Raw genomic sequence first — 20674 nt, forward strand, 5'->3', positions numbered from 1 at the left:
CGTGATGTTAAGTTGTGTTGCATGTGGAGGCTGGAACGTGTTCATTAGATGTGAATATGGAGTAAACACAGGTTTCACAAATGCTCACATGTGCTTTTTTTTAATGTAAACATAACACGATTTAAAGTAAAGTGACACTGGAAGAAATGTGTTTACACCGGTGCACTTGTGGAAACTGCCAGGCATCAAGCCCATATTGAACTGGGTGCACGACTGATCATCTGGCATCTGCACAAACTGCACTTCATATTATATAAGAGATCATGGGCCGTGAGGTGGTGTTCACAACCACGTGCATGCAGGAGTTTCACAAGGAGATCACAGTGTTATTATTACATTCTAGTACACATCATCTAGACTTGTTTGGTCTGTACTAGTGTTGTTTGCTAGAATGAATTATGCTCTTCTGATGTTCTCACCATACCAGTGTGTGTGTGTGTGTCTTGGTTCTTTTCTGACATCTTGAGACAATCCACAACTGCTCTCTGATGGTGCACAAAACAGTTTTTAACACTGACATGAGTGAACGACTGGTTATTTATAGAGGAAGCCAGATCAGGACTGAAACTGTTAATCAGGTTAGGAGCTCAGTGACTGAAAATGTGCAAGAAGGCCAAACACACACACATACACAGACAGACACACACTGGGGGAAAGGATGGTTGTCCCCTGCTGTGGGACAAGAATGGACCAGGACTGATGTTGTGTTTACAGTCATTGTGTGTGCACGGCTCCCAGCATCCTCAGCACATGCTTGCAGGTGCAGGCTTGTGCAGCAGCAGCAGCAGGAGCAGACTCACAGATTAGACAGCGAGCGGACGGGGCTCAGTTTCCCTGCAGGCTGCACAGCATCAACAACACTCTCCCCCAGAAACTGTCACACGTGTTCTCCCACTCTCCTCTCTCCGCACAGCTCCGTGTCTGTCGGTTCATCCGCTCCTCGGGTTCCAGGGAGGCGATTCTCCACCGCCGCCATTTTTTGTTAGGGGACTGCCTACCGAAAGGGGAGAAACTTTGCTAGCTAACGCCTAACATTAGCAGCTAGCTAGTTGGCCAATAGCCCTTGCTTGCTTGTCTGCTAGCCCGTTGTGACAGCGGCAGACGCCTGACAGTCGTTAGCCCGGCTAGCTAGCATCGCGTTGAATTATTATTGCCACCGGCTACTATAAATGACAAAATCGGCTGTTGCTAAAACGAACAAATTAGCAAAACGGAGCGTGTGTGCTGGGAAGGCGACTGTGTTGTTAGATTAGCGAATTAGCAACTGCTAACGTGTAAGCTAGCCCCACTTTGATTCCTCTGGACTGCGTCGCCTCGTCTGTGATTTTTTTTTTTTTGTTGTGTGGCGTCAGTCGCTTTGCTCTGCCGCGTCGACCGGAGCCTCCAGCCGCCAACACCCCTGTCCCCGACCCGCGAGGACTCCTTTCTGGACGAGGTGAGTCGCTCGCCCGCTTTAGCTTCATGCTAACCCAGCCGTTTGGACGTGTTAACGTGTGTTCTGTGCTGCGGTTAAGCTCCATTTCAACGCAGGTTAGCCGGGGAGCTAGCTAGATCGCCAGGTCGGTTTCCACTCGCCAGCTAACCTGACAGTTGCTGTCACAACTTGTGCGTTGTGTCACATTGTCAGGTTTTTGTGTGTCTGTGCAACTTCTGTCACATCCTGGTCGGCACGGAGGTGTGTTGTGTTGCATGTCAGTGTAAAACACGAGCAGGGGCTGTAGCAGGGGGGGCTAGCGAGCTAAGTGGTCGCTGGTTTGGTTTGTTGTAAACAATGCGAACAGACTGCTTTACCTTGAGCAGCGTTAGCTAGCTAGGTTAGCTTGCTAATCCGCTTTATGCAACTATAGTAGCAAGCGGTGCCACTCCCTCGTTTGTGTTGTTGCACACCGTGGCTGTGCGTAAAGTGAAGCTGGGCTGTGGGGTTGTCAGATTTTGTATTTTGGGAAGTTTCCCCATCTACCAGCAGCATCACGGCTCGCACACTGTCTGCATGAGGTGGACGGGAGGTGACATGTTGTGCGTCTGTGGCTCGCACACGTTGTGGCACCGTGTTTACAGGCAGCTTCTCCTCCAGGAGACAGACACTCAGCATCGAGTGATCCTTGCAGAGGTCGCGTCCATCGGCCGCTGTTGTTGTGCACTGACGTGAGTCGCATTCCTGCCGTTTTCACTGTTGACATTGCGTAACACTGCCCATCGCTCCACCAGCTCCTCTCCTGCTGGGATTATCTGTGACCACGATTTTGTGCATGACAGTGGGTCGTCGACACGGGGATTGAACGCAGCACCTCCGGTATGGTGAAGCCACGCTCGTCGTCCGTGTTGTGACATCAAGTTTAGCGTGGAGACACCGAGCTCCTGTTGGTGGGGATCCAGCAGGTCTGGTGCTCCGTGGCTTCATGGCTGATCTACACACACACACAAACACACACTTGGATATGGTTTTTGTTTCATGTGCCACCTATAATAGCTGCAGTGTGAGCAAACCCAGCTGTCTTTGTTGTTGTCTTTACACCCTGATGAACAGGGTGTCCGTGCACCTCGGCTGAAAAGCAGGTACAACTTGTCCTCATCCTCTCTCATCACGGATCTCTGCTCGGATGCCCATCCCTGCCTTCCTGTGTTCTGTGTAACCTGTGCTCGTCTGACATTTGTTCATTTATTTTTCTGTCAGAACACAAGAAGGCCCATTCACAAGAAGGATCATCTCCCCTTGTTTACTTTCAAGGTCTTGCTGCTGGCCGATGATGAGAGTTGCGTAGCTGCCTTTGCATGTGAACGTCCCTATGCAGGAGAAGCCTTTGCAAAGTTGTGAGGTTTTTGGTGTGTGTCAGTGTTATATCAGGGGGTGCTGAATATGGTCACGCTGCATAATGGCTTTAAGTGTCTCCCAGGAAAAATGGATTCGACACTGGAGCAAAGCCTTCCCTGTTTGCTTAAGTCTAGACCCAGTCAGTCGGTAACAGTCAGCCTCTGCAGAACAAGACCCGGTTCCACAATATCATCCACCATCGCCACCACAACTGAATTTGTTATTGTTATGAAATATGTAATGTACTTTTTGTACTTTAGTTTCTTGAATGTCTTGCTTACAATTAAGCTCTTTTTTTTTTTTTTTAGCTGACAAACCTCAGGGCTTATAAAGTGACATTGATCCTCAGGTGTTCACTGTGTTGACCAACCTGACAGACAGTAGCGACATAGCAGTTTGAAATAATAAAGTTTGGCTGCTGAACAATTGGAAACCAGAAGCTTATATGATGAGTCAGACTACGAATAAGAACGAAAAGGCAGAGGTTAGGCACATCCAAAATGTATTTTAAGTGACGAGAGAGGACGCACACTGTTGAAACAATTAAAATATATTAATATTAATGGTTTGCCAGATTTTTAGATATGGATGGGTGAGAATTAACTTTTCAATCACTCAATCTTCATCACATTACACATTTGTGGAGAACAGTTCAAGATTTAAGCCGTCAATAAGATTCAGTGTGAAGTCCAGTAGTGCTAAGGTCAGAGATGACTGGATTCTTTTGTATGTCATGGTGTTGAGGGTGGTGGCCCAGGGAATTGTCTTTTTACCCAAGTGCTTCTCGTTCAGAAGAAACTATGCTGTCGATGCTCATGACATTTATCCCAACACGGATAAAAACAAAGTGTAAGTGGAGCTCGGCGAGAGGAAAGGGATGGATCAAATCCTCTTAGTGCTTGGTCACTCTGCTCACATCATCTCTGTAGCACTACAACTCGGGATGAGTTGTTGTTGACATTGGGCAGCCAGAGAGCTTTCACTTCCTCCACTCAGTGAAAGCCACAATCTGTAATCAGTCTGGGAAGCAGGAGCATGGACACCCCACCCTCCATCTTCTATCTCCATCTACACACAGCGCGTGAGCTATTTGAACAACAGCGCACATGTAGGTCACAAATTAGCATTGTTTCTGAACACCTAACCTATTTTTCACTGCCTAGAATGAACCTAATGCCTAAACTCTGTCTGATTCAAACACAGATCATTTACTAGTCCAGTGTTTTTCTTTGTCAGTTTAAAATCTGTACACCTCCCTGAACCTGATAAGGGAAAATTACGGGACATGCAAGAGGAGATTCTTCTTTTTGGCATGTGAACATTTTAACTAAATTGTTGTTATAAAGAGTCATTGTTAAAATGTTGTAGCTAAGTGAAAGAGAAGGATTTCATGTGGACCAGTTACATCTGGCTGATACAGGATCATTTAATAAGATGTGTCAGCTAAGTGCAGTCCTACTTAAATTATTTAGCAATACAGCATTTAGCATCTGTCTGAAGGACATTTTGAAACTATATGCATGAAAGTATATGTGTGTGTGTGCTTGTGTGTAAATTAATATGACACCTGAGTTCCCACAGTTCTATAAAAACAGTTTAAAGGCGATTTAGTATATCGTGGTTGATGAGGTTTCGTCTCAGATTGACATTTAAAGTTGAAGCTCTACTGACGTGAACTCCATGTCCCTAAAAGAATCACAACAGTGTAAATTATCCCGCAACAACGAACAGGTGCAACAAAACCATCCGACGGGTTTCACTCTTTGTAATCACCAAAATAACAGAAGCTAACTGCAGAGGTGTACCATGGATGTGTGGGGCTTGAATCAATCTGACAATCTGTTTATTTTGGTGGTCGGCAGATCTTCGCGGTTTTTGGAGGAATGACAACATTTCTAATTGTAGGCTTCTGTTTAACCCAGTGTTGAAAGTGATCAATGCAATCGGAGCGAGCTGAACTAACACAATCGGCAGTTAAATCCAAAAGTGTTGCATTGTAGTCTGATAAAAGCTGGTAACTGTATTTGCAGTATGTTATACGTTGTAAACAGCAGAAATGGAAAAAAACCAATATAAAGGATGAACGGATGTTTGGTTCTCTAGGTTTTAATTAGCAGAAATTCTCTCTTTCTCTTTTGATAAAGCAGCAGACGGAAGAATTGCTCCAGGGTTGCTCCTCTGTAGATGACCCTGTGCTCTGCAGCTGAGAGAGTTTCACTGTGGGGATCAATAAAGTATTAGATTATTTATTATCCCCCTCCATTTCTCTCTTTCTTTCTCTCCGTTACACCCTTCGCTACTTAGCTTTGTGTATTGGTTCCCTCTTCATTAGGCTTCTTGGTGATTTTTACTGTGCGCAGGAAATCAATTCACATAATACATCAAGAGAGAATCCATTTTCTCAAGCAGTAAAGCAAAACAACTTTGGTTGCATTTCTTGAACACACTGTTCTTTGTGATAAAGCGTGCGCACGCATGTCTTGCGGACGAGTCTGTCTCTTCCAGATTCAGTCTTGTGACTAAGTGTGTTGTGCTCGGATTGTCTGTGTATGGGGGAGAGAAACAGAGAAATATGGATATTAACATAATTACATTTGTATTACACTGTATTATCTAGTCTGTTGGAACTGTACAAATAGCCCAACACAAGCCAAGTCGAATAGTTTATTTCTTCTAGATGTAAAATAATGAAGTGCAGGTAACGCTCCACTGATATTAAGTGACAAGATGTTTGTTTAACTTTACAGTAATGTTTTTTGTTTTGACCTTATTCTGAGCAATGAAAATGTTCAGCTAATGAATCCATTACAAAATTTGAAAACTGCAGTACCTATGTACCCTTTGTTACTTACACTTGTATATGTTATATTGTAAATGTAACACACACAAGAGATTTAGGGTGGCTCTTTTTTTGGTTGTTGTATAATGTGTTGCTTCCCAGAGTGTTGGGTTTCCTTGTGAGGGTGTCGGTCAGTACAACTCATGAGTCAAACTAAACTTGTGCAAAGCAATGTATATGTGTAAAGCAAAAGATGGTCAAAGTTTTGACAGATGACAAGAAAAATATCCAAAATATGACAAAGCATTGGTTGCTCTCAGGTGTAGCCGGAGCCTTGAGCCTTTTGTGAGCAAGGTTAATGTGGAATTCTTTATTTACGAACCAGGAATAGCTCAACATTATTTAAAATACATATACTGTTCAAGCTACATTATAAAGTTATTTAAAATATTTATCTGATCAGGTGTCCCAATGTATCAATGATAAAATATAAAGAGGTTTGTAATAACAATTCATGCTATTAAATTATATCACTAGAGTCTTAACAATTCAGTTTTCTGAGATGCATCAGGAAAACATTACTTTTGCAAACAAGCAACTATTAAAAAATGAATCTAGTAACCGACAGGAACAGAAACAGCTTGTAAATAATAGTTTGCTTGTTTGCAAGCTACCTTGTGATTGTACACTCATAATCAGTGTGTGCTGAATCAGGCTGAGTGTTCATGAGGAAGTATTATCACATGGTAGATGGAAAACATCTTTACAGTTCAGAGAGCTTCAAGACAACAGAGAATGTTGAACATGTTTTTTTCTGTTATTCTGCTGATTTGGGTGGAAAGAATGTTGGTGTTTTACTTGTAAGCCTTTCTGCTTTTCACACAAACATCACACAAATTATTTCAACTCAAGTCTCTCTCACAGACGCACATATAAAGGCAGAGAGGGGTTTTCTGTATTAACAATTTATCTTATAGCTTGAATACATTTGAACTTTTAGAAGCAGTTATTCTAACCTTAAGGCACGGATGTGAAACATACAGCACCTCTGTGTACTTGTATTGCAGAGCTACTGTGGGAAAATGTGGGAAATGCTGATTATGCTTTGATTTTCAGTTGGAATATTTCATGTGTGATTTGTTTTTGTACACAATTGTTTTTGCGGAGCAGAAAGACCCCTACACCTGAATATTCAGTGTTTGACCTGGCTCGATTGCTGAAAGCTTCATACAGCCTTTTAAAAATGAAGGTTTTAAAAGGCTATCTGTCTTATAATGCTTAGCTTGTAATGCTGCATGTATTTGGACAAAATTAGACAAAATCTGAATGATTCTCTGTTCACTAGTATCCAACATAAAAAGACTGTGGTTGTCTGTGTTACTTCAGTTTGTTCCCAGATATGTGTTGTCCTTGGGGGCTTTGTGTTTCATCATAAGAGTTTCATGCTTGTTTTATTCGTAGTCAGCTGGATCGCGTTTTCACCAGGACGAACCTTGTGACATTAAGCCAGCCTGTGTGGTAGCGGTGCCACAGGCTGCCGGCCTGTGCTGATAACTATAGGTTCGGTTCACGGTGCTGCCAACACAAAGATAAGCTGAAAGGAGGAAAGTAGCAGTTTACCCTCTGAGCATGTCCGTAATGATATCCCTGTGGTATCTGGGTATGGAAAGGGTTGTGCTTCGTTTCATGTTGGCTGAAGACAAAACATGGAGATGAGGTTAAAACAGGGCGGACTGATTCTTTAATTGGTAGGTTTTTGATTGAACTTCAGATCTCGTGTCAGGCACGAGATCTGAAGTTTTGGTTTTATATGTTCTGTAAAGATTGTTGCATATGCAAGAGTTTGTACGCCCTCCTCAGTCAGTATTTGGTAACCCCCTTTTTGGCAGATTTGGCACAGTTTTCAAACGCTCTCTGTAAGTCTTTCTTTTGTTGGTTCTCTTCCTGCAGATCTCTTCAAGTTCTTCTATATTTTTAGACCGTGTATCACACACATTGCATATTTAATATCTACACACCGATCTTTACTGATGTTTAGGTCAGGGCGACTGTGAGGGTCAGTCTAAAAGCTTTGGCTTGTGTTTCCTGAAGAAATGGTTCATGGTGGATTTTGAGTTCTGCTCTGGCTCATCATATCTTCTTTTCGGTTTATTGACTTGCTGTAGAACATATTTCATCCAGGATTTACTGAGAGATTAATCCATTCTTCTTTCTCTCTCTGTGCAATGTTTCCTGTGCCACTGGCTGCCACACAATCATAATATTCCCACCCACATGCTAAACAGTTGGTATTTTTTTAAAGTTCATGGAAAAAAGTAGAAGTGTATTAACATTTGAAGAAATGCTCATTCTTAAATGTCTCCTTGCTGCAGGGCTTGTATTTACTTTTCTCTTTTGTACTCAACAGAATCTGGAAGTAACTCAGGGCTGTCTAAACCTTTGCATATAACAAAAAATCACAACCTCCAGCTTTTTTCTGTATTTTACTTTGAAAAGCTGATTCAGAAAATTGACAACAATTTGTTTCTGACAACAACAAACACGGCAATGGTCGCTGTTGTGATAAAGTTCCTCATTATAGAGGATGCAAAAGTGGCCACGTTGTAAATGCCTGTAGTTTCATCCCTACTTGCAAAGTCCCCTCAAAAAGTTCTGTCATTGTTGAAATTTCTTTCTCATGTCCAATGGTCATCTCGCCTGAACTATTGGGTGCACTGCTCCCATGATTTCTGGTGGCACTGCTCTGTATCGTCCATTTCTGTAAGCTTTCATAAGACAAATATGGATGTAATGAAAGCAGAGTACTGACAGAAGTTGTTGTCCGTTTTCCGTATGTCAAACTTTGAGCATAACTGAGCCTTTACCTGTACAATACAGGATGTTGACAGATACTGCTCATTTGCATGAAACGTTATATAAGCCAGTTTCGTTTTTGTGATGAAATTCTGAAACACACCTACACACTCGAAGAATTTGCTGTATAGATGCAGATTATACAATATGCTTTGACACACACTCAGCATTAAAACACAGTATTAATCTTATATGCACATTACATGAATTAACAAGGGCACAATTGATGCATCCAGTTTAGAGTACACAGTCAAATTTGACCTCGGGTCCTTTAATTGATCTTCTGATGCAGTTCACCCCTCATTACTGTCGGCCTCCTCATAGCACCAGACATGAAATCAATCTCTGAGCCGGGATATTTGCATTGCCCAGTATTCCAGTCACTTACAGATCTGCAATAATTGCTGAAGCGATCTGAACTGAACTGATACACTCATGATGACTCTGCAGTTAGTGGATTATATTGGGGTCAGCATTTGATGGTGCGACCAGTGGCTTTAGTCACCGTGTTTACATGTGGAGCCTCTAATCTTTCTGGAGAAACTTTGTATGTCACTTCAGCCAGTGTGTTGTCGTATGCGGTATGATATTTTAATGATGCCTCAAGCCCACGTGTGTTTTCACAATTGTTAAAGATACAAAGAAAGGTACAAACCTTTTTTCCCAAGGCTTTGTGAAACAGAACAGCCACAATACCCCGTCCTGCTGCCTCAGCTGCAGCCTGTCAAGCTCAACAATTCATTTTTCATTTCACAGTTTACACAACAACACATCTCAATCACACATGCATAATTCTATTTCAAGTTAGGGCTATAAAGTTATATCACACCTATTGTATTGTCTTCCAACTGCATTTGTCACATGATTATTGTGGCCCAGTTACGATGGAGTGATCAGGTTGGATTAATTAGCTCAAGGATTGATAATAACACTGAAATTCAGTTGAACTGAACTGTGGCTCAAAAATGGAAGTCTGAACTGAACTCTGGATTTGGAGAGCTGTTGCACACCTAATCAAAGCATTTTGGTTTTACACCTTGTGTAGTGTGTCTTTGTGTTGTAGTTTGTATGGATGGAGAGCAGACTTTAAAAAATGTGGCATCTACCATTCGCTGATGTAGTTTCCTCAAACCTGCATGAGAGTTTTATCTTGTCCTTGCTAACGCCTCTGTCTTTCTCTCTTTGCCTCCGCTCCCCCTCACCCCTTCTGTCCATCTAGGCGCCCATGTGCTGATTCCTCAGGCCCATCCATTACTGCAGATGAATCTTCAGCTGCTTTGGCGTAGCTCAGCACCCAGATAGTCCCACCCCCTTCGAGTGGGCGATAAGGGACTACATTAACCAGGATGCCCTCCTCTGTAAGGGCAGGGAGCCTGAAGGATCCGGAGGTGTCTGATCTTTTTTTCAAAGAAGACCCAGAGAAGCTTTTCTCAGACCTCAGAGAGATTGGCCATGGCAGCTTTGGCGCCGTCTACTTTGTACGTCAACTACATCTTTGCACTAACTATATAAAAGTATCTCAGATCAGATCTCAGTCAATTTTGTTCCTTATGTTACTGTATACATTTCTGTGATTAAAACAGTAGCTCAAGGCTTTTTGAGAAAGCAACTGAATCACATACAACTTGTATATTTGAGTCCATGGTCCATGATTACAGAAAATGTACAGAGCATTAGAAGTCCTGTATGTTCTGTTAAAAATGTGTCCTGACTGTCCTTTGTGTTTGCCAGGCACGGGATGTACGCACTAATGAGGTGGTGGCAATCAAAAAGATGTCCTACAATGGCAAACAGTCTATTGAGGTGAGACAAGAATGATAATAATATTTATATATATGTGATAGTATAATTAATAATCTACGATAGTTCAGACTTTGACAATAAACCTTTCTACACGTTTCAGGAAATATTCTCCACTGAATAATTGTGAATAATGTTTGTGCACTTTAATACAACTCAGGTCAATACAGCTGCTCTTTGTCTTCTACTTCCTCTACCACAAACTAACAATACAAGTTTTTGATATATACATTTTAAATACTTAATGTAAGCAATAAATAATAAATGCTGATATCGTCAAACCCTCTTCTTGTCAAACTGTAAAAATCCTAACATGACAACCATTAACAAAAACTGCCTGTTTCTGTGCTTCATCAAGGTTTTTTCAAGAGCTGCTGGACCACACTGTTAAAGTGGGGTATCATTGTAATTCTGATTTAAAATCCTTTAAACATACAACAAGGTCGCTCCTGTGCGCTCACTTTCACTTTCACCTAGATACAGCTCCTGATTTCAGATTAGCTATAATCAGATTACACATAATCTGTGACGAGAATCAAGGCATTGCATGTTTTGTTTTGAAGTCGCTGCTTTCCCCAACAGAAATGGCAGGACATAATAAAGGAGGTGAAGTTTCTCCAGAGGATCCGGCACCCCAATAGTATAGAGTACAAAGGATGCTACCTCCGTGAGCACACAGCATGGGTAAATCACCTGACTACACGCACAGGATTGAAACATCATCTCATTCAAATATATGGGTTTGTATTTGTCTATTCGCTGTTATTCATAACCTCATCTGTTGTCTCCAGCTGGTGATGGAGTATTGTCTCGGCTCAGCCTCTGATCTGTTAGAAGGTGAGTAGGTGTTCTGTGGTTCAGTTTTTCCCAAGAGATGAGGTTTTGATCTGTCTTGTCTTTTTGAGCTCAAAGAAAAGAAAGTAGTCTTTGATGTGTCCTCATCAGCTGGCGTTCCAAGTCTTTTTTTTCCTCCTACAGTTCATAAAAAACCTCTACAAGAAGTAGAGATCGCTGCCATTACACATGGTGCTCTGCAGGGGCTGGCCTACCTTCATTCCCACAATATGATCCACAGGTGAGGCAGTTTTTTAAATCTTTGCAGAACTGTCTGTAAACAATATATATCCCCCCCCACACACCCCATCATCTGAACACGTTTCTTCTTGTTTCTCTGTCGCTCAGGGACGTGAAGGCAGGTAACATCCTGCTGACTGAACCGGGGCTGGTCAAGCTGGCCGACTTTGGCTCGGCCTCCATCGCCTCGCCTGCCAACTCCTTTGTGGGAACGCCATATTGGTAAGTGAATGTGTAGAATGTTGACTCCAGAAGCCGTCTGTGATTGACAGTCTGCTTAAAGAAGTATTGATTATTGAAATGGATTTCACTTTAAATGGTATTTACCTCTATTTGCATACTCGCACACAAGTAAAGAGCTGCCTGCTGTAGTGTTTGAAGGCTTTGCTCAGGATAGAGATATCGTCTTCAGGAGGGAGGACCTGCTTTTTAAAATCTTATTCATGCTGCTGATGAACTTTGGACGATTATAGTAAATTAAGCTTTCCCTTTTTTCCACAACTTTATCTTTCTGCTCCACTTCTTCTTCCAGGATGGCCCCTGAGGTGATTCTCGCCATGGATGAGGGCCAGTATGATGGGAAGGTGGATGTCTGGTCCTTGGGGATCACCTGTATAGAATTAGGTAGGTAACAGTGTATGTTTGTGTTTATTTTATGTATAAGGATGAAACTGCAGTATATTATAGAATATTTAATATAAAATAAAATATAGCCCTTCCATTCTTTTTAAACACAGTTTGCTATCACTGGTAAAATGATTTGTATACAAAGAGCCTATATTATGCTTCTCTGGTTGTCATACTATTGATTTAATAAGAAGAAATAAGTCCTGACTTTGTGTTTTCTGTTCCAGCGGAGAGGAAGCCTCCCTTGTTTAACATGAATGCAATGAGTGCCTTATACCACATAGCGCAGAATGAGAGTCCCACACTAATGTCTAGTGAATGGTAAGTTGCCACAAACACACAATGAAAATAAATAGCATAGATTAGCAAAGTTGCACGTCTCTGTGAATTGATTTTGACTGCTTACTTAATGAACTTGCATTACCTGTGAAAATTATTTTGTTTCTATGTAAGTTCTAAGAAAACATGATTTACTACTGATCGTACAAAAACTCTGGGTTGATCCTTTAATTTGTGGGCAATGAAAAATGACGAGCAAAGAGAACAAATGAAATGTGATATAATTAAATTAAACCATTAAAAAATACAAACATGCTATGAAATGCTTTGCTTCAGTTTTAAATTGGGCTGTATTGTATTTACGTTGTATGTTTTGCACCTGAACCTATTGTGTTGACTTTTGTTAGGACGATCGGTGTCAGTGTCTTGTTGTGGTTTGACCCTCTGTCCTGTCGTCTTTGTTTCAGGACGGATTACTTCAGAAACTTTATCGATTCTTGCCTTCAGAAAATCCCCCAGGACCGGCCGCACTCTGACGACATGCTGGGTGTAAGTTCATGCCCGTACTGTGCACTGCCACACATAAACCTGATGACAGGCCCTCCTGCGATAAATCTGACGTTTGCACTCAGTTCTGTCCTCAATAAGCTTCTATTTTGATTCACTAATCCCCTGTTTCCAGATTCACACACATCCACAACATGGACAAACACACACACACGGCTCGGTTTTGTAGAAAGAACATGTAATTACTGAAGAGATGCGACTTCTCCACCCACTGTTAAGTAATTGAGCAGCTGTCACTTAGCTCACTAATGGATTCACTGTTGCTAATGGAAGTCGTCCTTGGGGTACTGTAAGCACTATAGTGTGTCTTTCTTTGTTAAATGTTAAGTTAAAAACAGTCTTTGCTTGAAAAATTCAAACTCTTACAATCTTCTTTTTTAACTTATTGTCTAATTGATCTTCTTCAGCAGAACTACTGGTCCAACTTTACTTTACTTTACTACAAAGTACAGGAAGACAGTGTTAATGTTTCTTAATGGGCTGCAGGTCATTACAATAGCTATGGGATTTCCTGTCATATTTTAGTTCCTAATAACTAACTTTGACAGTGGCCATACATGATCTGCTTCTTTTTCTTTGGGTATCTCATTTACACCAAAATTAGCGAGTATAGGCAGGGCACCCGCTGGTAAACCCGCTGGTAAACCCGCTGGTAAACCCACTAATTGACTCCTTTCTCACTGCCAGTAGAAGAGTTAGCCTTTTTCTGTTTTTATTTCCCTCTCACGTCACGTTTGAGGTCACAAATGCGCCGGAAACTGAAAAGCTCTCTCACCTCGCTCTCTAGCCAGAGTTACATCTTACACGTCCTGAAGAAAAAACAGCTATTACACTTTACATAATAAATAAGTGCACAAACTTTCACGCCTATTTACGCTGTTAAACACAAAGTTTCAGTGTGAAAAACTTGTATTTCATTCCTGTTATCCTTCTTTTTCTTCTGTGACTTCTCTGTTCAATGATGTTCCGTCTTTTCCTTCCTGCTACCTTCCACTGCAGCATGCATTTCTGCAGCGTGAACGTCCAGACTCTGTGCTAATGGATCTTATTCAAAGGACCAAGGATGCCGTGCGAGAGCTGGACAACCTGCAGTACCGCAAGATGAAGAAGATCCTCCTTCAGGAGGCTCACAACGGACCCGCTGCAGAGCCTCAGGATGGAGATGAGGTGTGTGTGTGTGTTGCATGTTAAAATAATGATGCTTGAATACAAAGAAAATTTGTGTGGGACAGAAAACAACCATGAAGAGAAAATAATTTGGCATGCATTGGTTTGTATGCATGTCTCTCTGTGTCCCTTTCTCGTCTTTCCTCTCTCTCTCTCTCTCTCTCTCTCTCTCTCTCTCTCTCTCTCTGTCTCTCTGCTCTCTGTCTGTGTGTGTGTGTGTGTGCTCTTTCCACTCTGTCCCAAGGAGCTGGAGCCTGGTGGAGGTCGAACAGGAACAGTGAACAGCGTCGGCAGTAATCAGTCCATCCCCAGTATGTCCATCAGCGCCAGCTCCCAGAGCAGCTCCGTCAACAGCCTGAATGAAGCGGCCCAGGACAGCCACAGCGAGCTGGACCTGATGGAGGGGGACCACACAGTCATGTCCAATAGCTCTGTCATCCACATCAAACCGGTGGGTAAAGTGACTCAGACACTCAACTATTTAGAGGAATTCTGACAAAAAAAGGGGCACTTTGTCTAGTCTGAGAAAATGACTCCCTCCTGTTCACTTTCTATCTGTGCGAGTGAAATATTTGCTTCCTGTGGCAAAGCAAATACTCATGTGTGACCTTGCCCTTAAAGCTGAAACCCTGCAAATTGGGCACAAGTTTGAAAGATTCAGTACCATTCAGAGAAGGTCCAGGGCAATCTGTCTCTACCCATCCCTTTACTTTATGGAAGTGCAATAGAACATTGCTAGAGCATCCCTATGATTAATTGGTCTATTATTCTTTATCATACTAAATAAATATTGGATGGATGAATGCAAAAAAAGGGTAGATGTGTCATCAAGTGGGTGAGTGGGGAGTTTCTTACAGCAGCCAGGTGAATGGATTCAGAGTGAGACATCGCACTTCACTGCCGTGATGTTTGTGTAGCACCTTGATCGTTTCTGTTTGTCTTATTCTCGCTCTGTCCCAGATTTTCCTCATGCTCCCAATGCTTCTTTTTTTTTGTATGTGTACTGTTAATTACTGTGACAGAGTAATTTGTTAATAGTGCTGCCTCATGTCTCCAGGAAGAAGAGGAGAGCTTCTCTGGGGAGCAGGAACCCAGCAGTCAACCCACTGAGCCCCAGGCAACACCAGCTCAGGTCCCAAGGAAGCACTACCGCAACAGAGAGCATTTTGCCACCATACGCACAGCGTCACTTGTGAGAACACACTTACTACTCCTTCATCATCTCTGTTATACCAACACACCTTTTTAAATAATCCGGACCTTACTGATTCTCTCTGGCGTGTATCTTGTAGGTGACTCGAGAGATGCAGGAACACGAGCAGGACTCTGAGCTACGGGAGCAGATGTCAGGATACAAACGAATGAGACGGCAACATCAGAAGCACCTGATGGGTCTGGAGAACAAGCTGAAGGGAGAGATGGATGAGCACCGTCTGAGGCTGGACAAAGAGCTGGAGAGTCAGAGGAGCAACTTCACCCAAGAGATGGAGAAGCTGCTCAAAAAACACCAGACGGCCCTCGAGAAAGATGTCAGCAAATTAAGAAAAATACCCACACACACAAAATATTAATCTAAAAATGAAAAGAGTGTAATTTGTTTTTACTCATTGTCCATGTTTGGTTTAGCTGAAGACATTTGCCAATGATGAGAAGAAGTTCCAGCAGCACATCCAGGTGCAGCAGAAGAAAGAGCTCAGCAGCTTTCTGGAGTCTCAGAAACGAGAATATAAACTACGCAAGGAGCAGCTCAAAGAGGTAACATACATCACGCACGCACACACGCACACACGCACGCACACGCACACGCACACACGGTGATATGACCAGATATCTTGTTTTTTCTGACAACCTGTCCAAACCCCAAAGAAACCCTTTCCTGAAAGTTTCTCATAAAGCCAGTTTTCATGAAATAAAAGTTTTGAGTTTCATCCAGGCACTTAACACAGGCTGAGGAAGCCAGAGCTCAAACTACCCATTCTTGAATTGCTAAATGTTGATATTAAACCCAATAGTGATGATACCCTGATACACTGAAAGAAAACAAAGTATCACTTGTGTGGCAGGAACTGAGTGAGAACCAGTCGACTCCAAAGAAAGAGAAGCAAGAGTGGCTCTCCAAGCAGAAAGAGAACATCCAGCACTTCCAGGTGAGGATTTCTCAGACTTTACGTACATTTCCAAGACCAAGTAATTATTTTTCCTCAGACCTGGTAATGGACAAGTTGAATCTGTAACGTTAACAAAATGTACCTCTCATCTAAGAACTACCCAGGTTTGACCCTGCTTAGCTCATTTGTCCCCCAAAACTTCACTTGCCAAGTTTTCTTGTCTCCATTTCAGTCGATTTGTGAGATATACTGTACATTATAGTCATGTGACCATGTGTCCACTACCAGGCGGAGGAGGAGGCCAACTTGCTGAGGAGACAGAGGCAGTACCTGGAGCTGGAGTGTCGTCGGTTCAAACGCAGGGTCCTCATCGCCAGACACAATGTGGAACAGGATCTGGCCAGAGAGGTACTTCAACATGCAGAGACAACTACAGGCCATCACCTGCTCTTGTCTCACCTCCACCCTGAATTGTCTCCTATTTTTTCCAGGAGCTGAACAAACGGCAGACGCAGAAGGACCTGGAGCACGCCATGCTGCTCAGGCATCATGAGTCGATGCAGGAGCTGGAGTTCAGGCATCTGGGGACGATCCAGAAGGCGCGGGCAGAGCTGATCCGTACCCAGCACCAGACCGAGCTCACAAACCAGCTGGAATACAACAAGAGGAGGGAGAGGGAGCTGAGGCGGAAACATGTCATGGAGGTCCGACAGCAGCCCAAGAGCCTCAAGGTACAAAAAACACTTTGAAACCGACCCTGTGACAAACCACACACAGACACACATGTCACTTAACAGTCAATATGTTTCTCAGTCTAAGGAGCTTCAGATTAAGAAGCAATTCCAAGACACTTGTAAAACCCAGACCCGGCAGTACAAGGCCCTCAGGAATCATCTGCTGGAGTCCACGCCCAAGTCTGACCACAAGGCTGTGCTGAAGAGGCTGAAGGAGGAGCAGACCAGGAAGCTGGCCATCCTGGCAGAGCAGTACGACCACTCCATCAATGAGATGCTCTCCACGCAGGCTGTGAGTATCTGAAGAGAAAGTCTAACAGGCTCATGAAACAAAGATGGAAATGTCTCCTTTCAGTCGAGTTTCGTTACTGTCACCAAACAAATCAGTGTCTGATTTGTCTTCACACAAAGCTGCCATCGGGAGTTTGCATTGTTAAAATAGTCCCAAGTTATCATTTATCTCAGGAAAGAAGAATCTAAATATGATGTATAATTTAACACATGGATGCCAATAAATAGTATATGATTCTAATTTTGATGCATGATTACATTTCATTGTCAATTTTGAGGGATGGAAATTAGTTATACTCTAATTTCGGCTATTTAAGGGATCTCTGTTCCTTTAAAAAAAAGTAGATTTCATTGACACTGGCCAAATACACGTGCTCACAGAGAAAGATTGAGTTTCTTTCTCTCTGTGTCTTTTGTTTCCCTGCCCTCAGCTGCGGTTAGATGAAGCTCAAGAGGGGGAGTGTCAGGTTCTGAGGATGCAGCTGCAGCAGGAGCTGGAGCTGCTCAACGCGTACCAGAGCAAGATCAAGATGCAGACGGACGCCCAGCACGACAAGGAGAAGAGGGAGCTGGAGCAGAGGGTGTCTCTGCGGAGGGCTCTGCTGGAGCAGAAAGTAAGAAAGGGCCTGGACGGACACCGTGTCGTCTCGTGTTGGTTATCGCACAAATCTAATGTTGACATTCACATACTGTCCTTACTTAAACCTTACACCAAAATTTGCAGGTATATGCAGGTTTTTAAACGTGGGTAAACCTGCTAAAAGGCAATTGACTTGACTCCCTTACTCATTCACTTTCAATGTGAGTTGTTAAGTTGTGAAATCAAGCTGATATTATTTGTTTCTCTCCACAGATTGAGGAGGAAATGCTCGCCCTGCAGAACGAACGCCTGGAGCGGATCCGCTCGCTGCTGGAGCGACAGGCCCGAGAGATCGAGGCTTTTGACTCTGAGTCCATGCGGCTGGGCTTTAGCAACATGGTGCTCACTAACCTGGCTTCTGATCCCCAGGGAGGCTGGGGGGGCGGAGGTGGAGGAGGCCAGGGGGCTCAGGGGGGAGGCCACTGGCCTGCAGGAGGTGGAGGAGGGGGCCACCATAGTCATCACCACCAGGGGAGCTCCAGCTCACAGCAGCCCTGGGGTCACCCCATGCTGGCTGGGGGTCCACCGCCCTGGAGCCTCCATCACCCCGGAGGAGGGAGTCAGAGGGGGAGTGGAGGCGGTGCGGGAGGGGTGAGGAACAGCCCGCAGGCTATGAGGAGGACGTCATCAGGGGGAAGGAATGAACAGGGCATGAGCAGGAGCGCCAGCATCACCTCTCAGATCTCCAACGGATCCCATCTGTCGTACACTTAGGCAACACACACACACACACACAAAAGAGAAACAGTCAATGTCTTAACGTTGACACACCGAAGTAACACTGTACACAGACACACTCCACACATGCTTCACATACACTTATTTCCCACTGTACGTCTGACTCTTACTGCACAGTACTGACACTGGGTTTACTTCCACCCAGTTGCTCCCATCACCACTTCTCTTTCACCAGTGCACTGCTACCAGCAGCGGTCTGTGGAAACCCAACAGTCTCGAGATTAATCCAAGATGGCTGAAGGCCATATACAGTATCCCACAGTGCAATAGTGTTTTACTGTAGCCTACTGTGCTATTTTATGTGTTTTTATATTTGCAATGTTAGTCTCTGTTGCCATAGACTCAAAGTAGAGTTCAGATTATCTAGCAGGAGTTTATCAGGAGGAGTTTGTTTGCAGTATGCTGTTTTATATGCTGTTTTGTGATAGCAAAATTAGTTGCATCAGGGGAAAATTAGCATTCAATGTGTGCAATTTTTTTTAATAACACTTAAATATTTTTTACTTCAAACCACTCACGGCTCAAGATTAAAGCACAGAAATCGTAATAAGAGAAAGTTTTATGAGATTATTGCTCATGTACTGTTGCAGGCAGATCAGATGAGAAGGCAGGAGGTGACGTAGGGGTCGGACTTGAGACTGACGATTAAAGAACAGAGTTTCAGAACATGTTGCAAAGGTGTAGAAGGGAGATGGAAGGAACAGAACAGAGATTGATGTCAGTGGGTATCTCTGACTTTAAAGATGTAGTGCAGTGATGTAACTGAGGATGGTATCTACCACCGAGTGGAAATGTAACCTGTGAAATCACCTGATTCACTAAGATTAAAAATCACACCCAGTCCTGAATGTCTCATGGGTTGAACACCCTTGGGTGGGGAGTTGTTTACTAGCAGGGCTGCGAAGATGCCAAAGGTACAGAGTCAGATATTGTTGTGGTAACTACTCATGCCAACGTATTGTGAAGTTTTTTATGAGATTTCAGTGGAGGTTCAGTTCAAACTATGAGGCCAAACAGATGCATCTTCAGCTGGACTGCAGGAGAGAAGCACTCAGTTCCTGTGCTCGTGCTCTGCCTTATGGGTTCGACTCTTGGTTTCCACAGGCCTCTGCCCTTCACTCACACCTGCCCAGTCTGAGGGATACTACAGCCTTACACAGCCGTCATGACAGGGTGGCTTTTCAGCAGCACCCAACCTCTACCTGAATAGATTCAAACCTGTGCATTCACTCTTCACTCCTCACTTTAATGCCCTAATTGCCTGCTCCAATTTGGCGCCGTCTTATCGATGCACTATGAATTTCTTTGATAAAGTGAACGATGCCTGTTTGCCTACCTCAAGTAGAGCTTCACCACAAGGTGTCGTGACTTTACAATGACTTGCACTTTGGCACAGGCCTTTACCCACAGGAAATATGAATCTGACACATTTACACACACAAATTCACTTGAAATAGAATTTTGGTTTTTTTATATTCCCGGGCCCCAGTTATATCCTTTGCACACTTTACTGATGAATGCATGTACAGGGTCACATTTTGTGAAAGTGGTATTGGGACATTTAAGTGAAAATAAATGGTGCACATAGCTGTGTTGGTCGTAAATAAACAAACGCGCGCTCAAACAATTATTTGTTTCTGTGCAACTCTTCGGCTAATGTCCATCACATTTGTCTGAAATATTTGTCTGAAAAAGTTTCTGACTTTTAAAAAAGGGGTCAAATTGAAACGAATGAACACTGAATGCACGGAGGAGCGTCACTGGTGCTCTGCTGGTTGGTGACTGCTGAATGTATCCGTGGGCGCATGGGTGGTGATGCTGGGATCTCCGCTCATGACCCTGCAACTTCCCCGGTGTACACCGCTCTGTCTCACCCTGGTGACCGCAACGTCAGCCTCTGACCACCGGTCTCCTGCTTCCCTCCTCCTCCTCTGTTTCCTCCCCCTGAGCCTATTGTGGTCTTCAACCAACCCCCAGCTCCTGTCTTTGAGAAGAGCTCTTCAAGTGAAAGAAAAGAAAAAAATATATGTATTATATGAATCTATGAAAAAAAAGGATTATAGAGAAATGGAGATAAAGGTGGGAGTCTTATTGTGAAATGCAGAGATTATGCATTATATTATCTTCAGAGGTGGAATGTACAGGAAACCTGTTAATATTGTATATTTTGAATTTGAAAATATGGAAATCCTAATTGACAAATCA

The 20674-nt window shown here is 43.2% G+C and overlaps 1 protein-coding gene across 3 annotated transcripts; it reads left to right on the plus strand.

Annotated features, from left to right (window-relative positions):
* Positions 1-450: 450 nt before the first annotated feature.
* taok1b (TAO kinase 1b) lies at positions 451-19926 on the plus strand. 3 transcript variants are annotated; one of them, XM_035179136.2, is made up of 21 exons: positions 451-1435; positions 9664-9922; positions 10176-10247; positions 10827-10928; positions 11036-11081; positions 11223-11319; positions 11427-11540; positions 11851-11942; positions 12173-12266; positions 12692-12773; positions 13791-13958; positions 14203-14409; positions 15016-15150; positions 15251-15487; positions 15585-15713; positions 16022-16105; positions 16355-16474; positions 16558-16797; positions 16880-17092; positions 17523-17705; positions 17945-19926. In XM_035179136.2, exons 2-21 carry the CDS (start codon positions 9791-9793, stop codon positions 18443-18445), a joined length of 3048 nt encoding a protein of 1015 aa, XP_035035027.1. In that variant the 5' UTR covers positions 451-1435; positions 9664-9790; the 3' UTR covers positions 18446-19926. The 3 variants fall into 3 exon arrangements, with proteins under 3 accessions (XP_035035027.1, XP_035035028.1, XP_047199616.1); XM_035179137.2 differs by lacking the exon at positions 451-1435 and adding an exon at positions 1482-2145; XM_047343660.1 differs by lacking the exons at positions 451-1435; positions 9664-9922; positions 10176-10247; ... (4 more) ...; positions 11851-11942; positions 12173-12266 and having other exon boundaries at positions 12713-12773; positions 13847-13958.
* Positions 19927-20674: the final 748 nt, after the last annotated feature.

Source organism: Hippoglossus stenolepis, chromosome 15 (genome assembly GCF_022539355.2).
Source record: "Hippoglossus stenolepis isolate QCI-W04-F060 chromosome 15, HSTE1.2, whole genome shotgun sequence".
NCBI classification, from domain to species: domain Eukaryota; kingdom Metazoa; phylum Chordata; class Actinopteri; order Pleuronectiformes; family Pleuronectidae; genus Hippoglossus; species Hippoglossus stenolepis.